General features: G+C 39.6%; 2 protein-coding genes across 2 annotated transcripts; both read left to right on the top strand.

Moving 5' to 3' along the window:
• The first annotated feature begins 3154 nt into the window (after nt 1-3154).
• Nucleotides 3155-4171, top strand: LOC146523324 (protein S100-G-like). Its single transcript, XM_085154822.1, has 2 exons — nt 3155-3410; nt 3911-4171. The coding sequence occupies exons 1-2, from the start codon at nt 3273-3275 to the stop codon at nt 4049-4051; spliced, it is 279 nt and encodes a 92-aa protein (XP_085010948.1). The 5' UTR covers nt 3155-3272; the 3' UTR covers nt 4052-4171.
• Nucleotides 4172-4577: 406 nt separating this feature from the next.
• LOC146523325 (protein S100-P-like) lies at nt 4578-5394 on the top strand. Its single transcript, XM_085154821.1, has 2 exons — nt 4578-4810; nt 5152-5394. Exons 1-2 carry the CDS (start codon nt 4673-4675, stop codon nt 5296-5298), a joined length of 285 nt encoding a protein of 94 aa, XP_085010947.1. The 5' UTR covers nt 4578-4672; the 3' UTR covers nt 5299-5394.
• Nucleotides 5395-9930: the final 4536 nt, after the last annotated feature.

The raw sequence follows: 9930 nt of genomic DNA on the forward strand, positions 1-9930 counted from the left end.
ACCTCATGTGACTTAAAGAAAATCCAAAATAAATTCAAACTTATGAAAACTTGAAAAAGAACAGTTCATAGCAATAATTAAAACTGAAACGATGGCAGTTATGTCCACGAAGAGTGATTATGAACACAACTGTAATTATATTAGAAGTAAACATTTGGTTTCCCCCCACTAATGTGTCAGTAATTGGTATATTCCAGTTACCATTCCCCGTTTTAGGGAGTGCTGCATTCCAGAACTGCCTTTTGTTCATATGACTCAGGCAATAATCTTGTCTGAGTCATTTGACTGTAGAAGATAAGATAAATACAATACACAGCTCCATGTGCTATAAACAGAAGCAATGCATTGTAAATGGACTGATTCTTAAATAGCGCTTTTTGAGTACTCAAAGCACTTAATACAACATGCCAGATTCCCCCAAGCACTTAATTCTATGATTTTTACTACCTTACTTCTGTCACAGTCTGACAGATCTGCCTGAGAAGTTCTGCTTTGTTCTCTCTCTCTCCCTCTTTCTCCCTCTCCCCCTCTGTCGCCTGGGCGGAGTTCATTGTGGGCTCCCGCCTTTGGCATACATACCTGGGAGATGATCAACACCTGCGCCTCATTAACTTACTTACTAAAGGGAAGAAGCGAGACTGCTCTTCGCTGGATCGTTGCTTGACCTGTACCCCTGAACCTGCCCTTGTTCCCTACTGAGTTTCTGCTGTGAGAGAGGAGTAAATGACTGGTGAGACGCCAAGAGAGACTGAAGAGTGAGAGTGTTCCCCTGTTTTCCCCCGTGGATTTCCTTGAGCCCTGATCCCCGCATGCTTGTATATAGCACTGAGTCACTGTCACACATTTCACCTGGTGTTTGTAAATAAAAACCCTCCGTTCTTCCTTTGAGCAAAGAGTCCCGCGTTTGAGTCCCCCCAGTGACCGTAACAACTTCTTACTAACTAACATTTACATACATTGATACTCCAATAGACGCACCGGAGAGAAACTTAGGGTTAATATCTGCTCTACCTCCTGACCTACAGCCACCCTGAAGTGAAAGATTATGTTTTGTTTGTGTGTATCAAAAAAAAGTTGTATAAAGTGTTGATGCATTGGGTTTGCAGCCTTAAAACTTCTTTAGATCTCTGCACCTGTTTATCCAGTACTCCACCCAATACACCGCATCGTGTGTATACGCACACTGTTGACTTTATAATGCCAATGTACATCACACATTGTACATATTTTATGTTATATATTGTATATACCACTGTTCTTTTTTACTCCTATTTCAAGATATTGTGCTCATCTTCAGCTTCTATAAAAATAATGACAATGTTATAATATCATATATGATTTTACAATAACCAGGGACATGAGTCTTGGAAGGCGCTCTAATTTCTTTTTAAACAGCAAAAGTCAAGGCACCGCCTTTCATAGGAACCCCTGACAGTGAATTTCCAAGAATCACTTTCGTGTTTGTAGAGTTGGCATTGTTTAGCATGTCTCCAGGTCAAACTGCCTGTCAACAACACATCTGAATAGAGCAGAGCTTTGCAGCTTAGAGTTAAAACCAGTTTGGTTACCATACATGGAAAACTAACTGCTATGCAAAGGAAAGATATTATCTCTTAGCATCTCTTTCGTGTCATAGTGAAATACATACAGTATACTCAAATGTATTTGCAGGATTTGTTGTTTAATACCTAAAATATTTGTCAAGTTTTTGTTTCACACACAGAGTTACACATGGTGGACAATAAAAAGCATTTTCAGGGCGCAAATTTAAACAGCTGCGCACAAATAATTTAGTCATCACGTTAAAGCTGAGGGATTTGGCTGCTTTAGATGGCAGGTGCATATAAAAGGAGAAAAGAGCAAGAGGAAAGAACCTATAAATGGAGAGCCACGTAAAGATGTTTTATCACCTTTCACCACAGTGAAAAAACCAGTGACACAATAGAAACAGAAGCCATGAGACCAAGCTTAGTTTTCACCATGAAGCACTGAGTACTGACAATATACAATCTGTGATATGAAAAGTCTACACCATTTGGCAAAGCTGCAAAATGTGCTGTACTGGAAAATATTTAGAAAATGGTTTAATTTTCAGGTAAAATTTAAATTGCAGTGTTTTTTACACTCTTAAAACAACTCTGCCTCGGAAAGCGATACCAACAGCTACAAGACAGATCAGTTTTAGTGTCACATTACTTTGCATTAACACATTTGGGTTTGTGATAATATCAGAAAGCGGTGATTAATATGTACTAGACTCATGGACGAAAGTAATGCAAATATTTGACCTGTTGAGTCAGCCAGGTTCAGACTGACAGAGGGACAAACCAAACTTACAGTGTGATACTAGACCTGGCCTGCATGCCATGATGTACCCTCCAAAACGTGTTAACCGCTACTGAATGGCCAGGTTTTTACAGTCTCAGAAGCTTTCTTCTACTTGCAAGCTTGCACCCTTGCACTTTCACCACATCCACATGCTTTTTTTAAAAAAATAAAAAGTGAAATTCGAAAGTATGACTCGGGTACTCGGTCCACTGAACGCCATCATCTTTGATTCCTCCTTTGCCATCCAATCTGCATGAGGAACTTTATTTCTCATTGTGTTTGACATAATGAAGCAAGAGGCATGTTGTGACATGTTATCTGACCACAAAAATGCTTTTGATGTTTCATGCATATATATATATATATTGTAAGAGAGCACAATTTCCACAACATCATTTATGAGAGAGAACAGATCGCCGCCCTCGTGTACTCAGTTTTCGTAACTTTCCTATTGTGGTTTAAATCCGACCCTACATAGACACGCAGACAGCCACCAACCACAGTAAATGCTGCACTGACAGCAGGTTTAAACTTGTTTCATTATCGTCTTTGGATGATAACGACAACAGACTTTGCAGCTCAGCTTGCATAATAAATCAATCGCTTAGTTACTGCTTTAAATCATAGAATTTATTACCTTTGTTGTTCTGTTAATAGATAGGCCTCGCCTTAAGTCAACAAGTAAATGACCAAAGCTGCATATGGCCTTTCAGGTGATGTGAATATTGGGCGATGCAGGTCCAAGGTTGTGTTTACTAAGTTGGAGTCAAACATTTGAGGAAGCACTACCTCAGCAATAGAAGCTAGACTTATCAGTGGTGCCAAACCTATTTTTTAAAGGTATAAAAAGAATCCCCTCTCTAATCCTTCATTCCCTGTACAGCTACTGCTCTGTCCACCTCCAATTTTTCCTCTCTACCTGAACCACCTGTCAGACAGCAACCATGACACAGCTGGAGACGTCCGTGGCTTGCATGATGAAGGTCTTTGATACATATGCAGGAAAGGAGGGAAAGCCGGATAGCCTAACAAAAGCCGAGGTCAAGGCTCTGCTGGAAAACGAGCTGCCTGGACTGCTCAAGGTACTGTTCATTCCTTGCATGCATGTGCTGGGCCATGTACATGTCACCGCTGGGTACAGTGCTGATATCTGCTCAGCGAGGATCAGGCACATAGGCTTAAATTTACATAACATTATGTATTTAAGTATATTTATCAACTAAATATACTGTATGCAAGAGTTTATCATGAAGCTAGAAAACATCCTGACTCATGCTAGGAGTTCAAGTACAATAAAGACACTGAATAATTACAAAAAATTTGCATCGTGAGCTCTAGAGCTGGCTGTGCTCGGTTTTGGTTGGTAAAACAGTCAGCTGTTTGCTTTTTGATGTTTTTATATGGTGTTTCAATTTTTTTGAAAAGTAAAGACAATCAAATACATCTCAGGGTTGTTTGTCATCGAACTGGAACAACGTGATCTTGAAAAAGGCTCAATTTGAATAAAAATGATACTGACAACAACACCTTTTGGCAGTTTAGAAAATGTAGCACTGGTGACATAATCTTTTGATTTATACAGGGAGCACAGAATCAAGAAGACCTGGACAAGTTGTTCAAAGAGCTGGACTTTAATGGAGACGGTGAGGTCGACTTCAACGAGTTCATGGTGCTGGTTGCTTCTATCACCTGCGTCTGCCACGGCCGCCCTTGCAAGAAGTGAGCGTAGTGACCACACCCTGGGAACAACAGCAGCAACTGCCTATTATCTCTGCAATGCCTCTTGTTATGTAACAGCTGAATAAAGGGATTTATCTACCTGCACATAGTTGTGATTTAATATAAAAATGCATAACCTAGAATGATATTTACACAGTGTACTTTTTTTTAAACACAGGGTTAAAAATGGTATGGGTTTTAGTGGCTTAAGTCCAGCCCTATGCAGAAGCACAGACAAATGCCAAACACAGGAAATGCAGTGGTAGAAAAGTTAAACTCATATCCAAAGCAAAATGCTTATCAACAATTAAATATTCATTTAATTTTCAACAAAGTCCACTAGCAAATGACTAAAGCTGCATATGGCCTTTCAGTATGTGCATACTGGGCGTTGGGAGAATGAGGTTGTGTTCTCAGAGTATGAAACCTGATATGTGCAACATACTTTAGCAAACACTGCCACACCTTTAGAGGTTTTGTCTTCCCAATGTGGCCAAGCCCATTTTTAAAGGTATAAAAAGAACCGTATCTCCTCTTTTCCGTCACTGCGTGCACAGGTATTGCTCTGTCGACCTTCCATTTCTTTTTCTCTACCTGTTTAATAACTACCCATCAGCCAGGAACCATGACTCAGCTACAGATGTCCATGTGTATGATGCTCGACACCTTTGAAAAGTATGCAAAAACTGATGGCGACCCAAACAGTCTGTCCAAATCTGAAGTCAAGACGTTGCTGGAAAAGGAAATGCCTGAAATGATCTCGGTAATGTACACCCCAAAGGGCATACCTGTGTTTTTACTATATGCTGCAAAATATACAAATTCATGTGTTGGTGATTGGTTTTGGTGGTTAACTTGCAAAATGAAAGCAGTAAGGACATATCATCCTGCAGCTGCATGCTTCTAGTTGTTTTTAAAAGTGTTTCCGACAAGTTGTGATGTTTAAAATTTAACAAAAGGTGTCAGCCTAATGGTATTTGTATTTAACTTGAACAACAACATTTTGTTTAGTTTTAACTGTTTTTATTCGACTAAAAAGTGAGGCCCTATTTGGCAGCTTGCAGACTGTAGCTTACAGCACTGGTGTTCTGTTGGTCTTCACAGGGAGCAAAAGACAAAAAAGCAGTGGATGACCTGATCAAAGCTCTTGATTTTGATGGAGATGGCGTGGTGGACTTTGAGGAGTTTATGGCGGTGGCAGCTGCTCTGACCTGCTGCTTCCGTGGTTTTGCAACCAAGGGCAAGAAGTAGAGACCGCACCCTGGGGTGGAGACAAAAGCACCAACAGCTGTATAACTCTGCTGAAATTCCACTTGTTTGATGAATAAATTGGTTTATCTTCCTGAACATGGTTGTAAAGCGTTGTTTATATGGAATTGCATACATTTAGAAGATTTTTACACCTAATACATGGTGTAACAGAAGTAGTAAACATTAGCTGTAGTAATAATAACAACTCAGGTCCAGCCACACAGAAGCACAGACAGCTGCAAACCAGAGTAAATGCAACGACAGAAGGTTAAAACATGATTCAGGATTATCTTGTGGCAACAAACATCAACGAGTGAAAATGGATTGACAGTGAAGTTAAACCAAAATGATGGCACATCAAGGTTTATATCTCAGCTGGCACAATTATTACCACATGTAATAATTTTTAAACTTCATACAGAATTAAACAAATTACAGAAAATATCTCAGATAAATGCACACAAGTGCAGTATATGACCTTACAGGGGATGTGCATGTAGGAATTGTAGGTTGGCACAGTCTGAAACACCAGCTGTATGAAATACTTCCGTGAGCCCTACCTTACCTGTAGAAACTTGTCTTATTGTTGGGGCCCAATTTTACAAAAATAAGAAAACAAAAGGGACATAGCTGTGCTTCACTCTAAACACAGCTATGTCCACGTCCCATATTTACTATTTGCTTGATTAACCTATCATGCAGTGGCATTGTCTGAGCTACAGAAACCATGAATTATGGATAAAGAAGATGTGTGATTAAATCCAGGTACATGCTTTTCAAAATGTTTTATTAAGATGTTTTTTAGCAGTAAAGCTTAACACAGTCTCAACATAACTTGTAGAGCACATAAATACAAATATGTTGTGCTGAATTTGAGTTACAAAGTACAAAAATGGGCCATAACAGCTTACAATGCTGTAAGCCCCCCCCCCCCCCCCCCCCAAATCGGATGTAAGAGTGGTAGCAGTAACATTTTATAAATTTTACAGCATTATACTGTAAAATTGAGTCTATACAGCAAACAAAAAGTCACGAAACAGTTTAACAATCCCAAATATTGGAAACAACAAAATGTAATTACAGTGCAGTTTCGGCTTTACATGCATTCTTTGCATGAATTCTAAACATTTAGGGATTGCCAAACATTCTCAAAACGAATTGTGCAAGTATAGCCAAGTATAACATAATCATCGAGCTTTAACTGAAGCACATTTCAGTTCCCGAAATGCATTTCCTGAAAACCTTGGGGAATTTTCTCAAGGCTCTTACAAAGGGTAAGAAAAATCAAAACCAAAAACAAGAACGGCAACGGCAGATTCACATTTCCGTATGTGTGCAGAGAAACGTGACCTTTAGAAATATATCTGCAGTGGATGGAGAGTTGTTGGAATGGACAGGAAATGACAGAGTTAAGACAGAGGTGCTTGTTACGACTTAATTTAGCAAGTCGTAACATACTTTCCACACAGACATTTGTATAGGATCGCTTCTTACATGATGGCATCTGTATTAGGGCGGATGGGGTTATTGGGGTGGCTGTGCCTCAGGTGGTAGAGCAGATCAGCTACTGACTGGAGGGTTGGTGGTTCGATCCTTGGCTTTCCCAGTCTGCATGCCAAGTATCCTTGGGCAAGATACTAACCCCAAGTTGCTTTTCAATCCGTCCATCGGAGTGTGAATGTGTGTGAATGTTTAGATTGCACTTAAGTATAGAAGGAAGTGCGAGTGGGTGTGAATAGGTGAATGAGGCATGTTGTATACAGCGCTTTGAGTACTCCGGGGGAGTAGAAAAGCACCATATAAGAATCAATCCATTTACCATGCCTCTGCAAAAACATACCCATTCTTTTTATGCATACCTGACTTTACACTATATTTATTTCATGAAATGCCCGTGAGTTTAGAAACATGGAAAAATATTTAGTGTAAAATAGAAGATGTTTAAAGCAATAGGAAATGCACATGTGAAACAAAGTCAGTTCATGTATTTGTATGCTGGGAAAATGAAGAGTGTGCAGGCCTGTATGAGGGAAAGCCTTTAGTGTTGTCAGCCAGACATCTTGTCTAACTACAGTACTGTGCACACGTTTTGGGCAATCCCTCATTTCTGTATATGACGCTAGGAAAATGGGGAAAAGGAAACAGAAACGTAAATCAAAATAAACAAACAAAAAAATAGTCACAGCCTAAGCTGTCCTAGGAAAGGTTGCAGTTTCTTTAAACAGGCTTCAGAAATAGTTTTTCAGTCTTCTTGCAGGATGTTCAAGAGCTCTTCTCTGAATTTCAGCTGCTCACTTGAGGTTTGGGCTCAAGATGTTAGAGTGGGTTTGTGCTATTGTGATTATGTAAGATTCTCCTGTGTCATCTGATAGACAGCAAGTCTATGAGCTTGAAGTGCTTTGATGTGATTAAATCATCTGAAGCTCAGAACCAATCGGTGACATTTTCCATGTATAAGGCTTTCAATCACGTTGCTGAGTGTAGCTTTATTAGAGTATCACCGATGCTCGGAAAAAGTCACTCTGCCAGGCACAAGCAGGGGAAGAGGACACGTTCAAAATCTCAAGCGAGTGGTCAGAGTTGCGGTTTTGGTTCTTGTGCAACAGACTTACAAGTAGGCAAGCTTGTTGTCTGCTCACAAACACATTTTCAAACATGTGAGTGGTTTCAGAGTGGGCCTGTTTTGAACCTGAGTGGGAGTTTAAAACAATGCAAAAAGCAAATCACGATCTACACAAATGCTGAAAAGGTTGTGAAGCAGTTACACTGCTCACTATCGCTGACCTGCATTGTGTTTACACCCAGTCACTCAGACATCACAACAACAATTGCTGCAACAATAACAGAAGGACATGGAGCTGCAAAGATGCTGCATGGAAACGCTTCAGACCACCTTTTAGTTAATCCTCTGACCAGAGGCCTCTTAATCCACCTCTGTGATACTTTAGGTCAGGTCATTGCTGTATCAGCCCACCAGGAAGCATAGGCCAAGTAACACACTTTCTCCAGCTACGACTGAAGAAGATGAAAGGCTCTGCTTCCCTCTAGTGGCAGAGGAACACTCTGCAACTTCACGTACACAGTACAGAGGTCATACATGTCCCTGCCCTTAACCTGACTTACATATGTCCTGATTTGTGAACCTTCCTTTTCTGTGTCAGCTGATTTTGGTCCTCAGGCTGCGCTCAAGGCCACGCAGAGCCGTTTTTGAACCCTAGCCGACCTGTAATCCACTTGCAAGGTCATTAAACTTGAACTTGCCTTTCTTCACTTCCTCTACTCGCTCACCCTGGCCAGGGCATTATGCAGGCTTATGGGGATTAGATGTCCAGAGTGGAGGAGGATGTGGCTCTGGATTTAGGACATATAGGAGGAGAGGGAAAGTGTATTATGGGGGAGTTTACTGTGTTTGCTGAGGTTCTTGCCTTCTTTTGAAAAAACAAATCATATTATGTTTTGATTTGCATTTGTCTAATCATATACTTTTACTGCATTAATAGTAATCAAACACAGATACATAATATTTATTCAATTCATTTTTATTTATAAACCACTAGATCACAACAACAGTCACCTTAAGGCAAGTAAATTGTTTATCTGAACACTGCATCTCCATATATATTTAGACACTGACACAAGCTTTTTTTTTAAAACCTGTTTACTGACACATACATGTATTCCACCGACATAATGTTTAGACTCTAAGCTTTCATTTGAGGGTATCCACATTCAAACTGGATGAAGCATTTAGGCCTTTCAGCTCTGTAACAGGGGCCACTGTTTTTTTAAAGGAACTAAAAGGCTATTCAATGAACAGGTGTGGGCAATTCCTTCATTATGTCATTATTAATTAAGCAGATAAAAGAAATGGAGTTGATTTGATGTGTGGTGCTATCATTTGGAAGGTTTTGCTTTGAACAGACAACATACGGTCAAAGGAGCTCTTCATCCAGGTGAGCCATTCTTAAGCTGTGAAAACAGAAGAAAAAAAACATCTGAGAAACTGCTACAATATTAGGAGTGGCAAAATCTCCAGTTTGGTACATCCTGAGAAAGAAAGAAAGAAAGAAAGAAAGAAAGAAAGAAAGAAAGAAAGAAAGAAAGAAAGAAAGAAAGAAAGAAAGAAAGAAAGAAAGAAAGAAAGAAAGTGCATTGTTGTACTCAGCAACACAAAATGACCTGGACTTACATGGACGACAACAGTGGTGGATGATTGCAGAATCATTTCCATGGTAAAGAGAAACCCTTTCACAATGGTGATGCTGGTGATGTCCATGAGTTCAAGACATCAGATTGCCAGCAAAGTATTAGAAATGAACATTTTATTTTTAGTTATTTATTTGTCCAGTTACATCTGAAATGAAGTGATTGGGTTAAAAAAAAGCATTAGTTCATCACATTTTCATGTGTTTGTTCAAACCCACTGAATTAAAGCCAAAAGTCTGCACTTCAACTGCATTTGAGTTGTTTCATTTATAATACATATTGTGCTAATGTACAGAACCAAGATTATACATATTTATGGAGCTAACTGTTTATAGTTTTTGCCAGAGCTCAAGGACTAGACAGCTGTGGTAGGGAAAAGAAATGCACACTGTGTCCACAAAACAGAGGTTACAAAATTAGAAGGAC

Source organism: Neolamprologus multifasciatus, chromosome 3, assembly GCF_963576455.1.
Source record: "Neolamprologus multifasciatus chromosome 3, fNeoMul1.2, whole genome shotgun sequence".
NCBI lineage: Eukaryota > Metazoa > Chordata > Actinopteri > Cichliformes > Cichlidae > Neolamprologus > Neolamprologus multifasciatus.

Excerpts from the sequence above, each read along its gene's own strand:
- LOC146523325 (XM_085154821.1), top strand. The coding sequence starts at position 4,673 with ATGACTCAGCTACAGATGTCCATGTGTATGATGCTCGACACCTTTGAA. Across the intron at positions 4,811-5,151 it reads AAATGCCTGAAATGATCTCG|GGAGCAAAAGACAAAAAAGC; the intron begins GTAATGTACACC and ends TGGTCTTCACAG.
- LOC146523324 (XM_085154822.1), top strand. The coding sequence starts at position 3,273 with ATGACACAGCTGGAGACGTCCGTGGCTTGCATGATGAAGGTCTTTGAT. Across the intron at positions 3,411-3,910 it reads AGCTGCCTGGACTGCTCAAG|GGAGCACAGAATCAAGAAGA; the intron begins GTACTGTTCATT and ends TGATTTATACAG.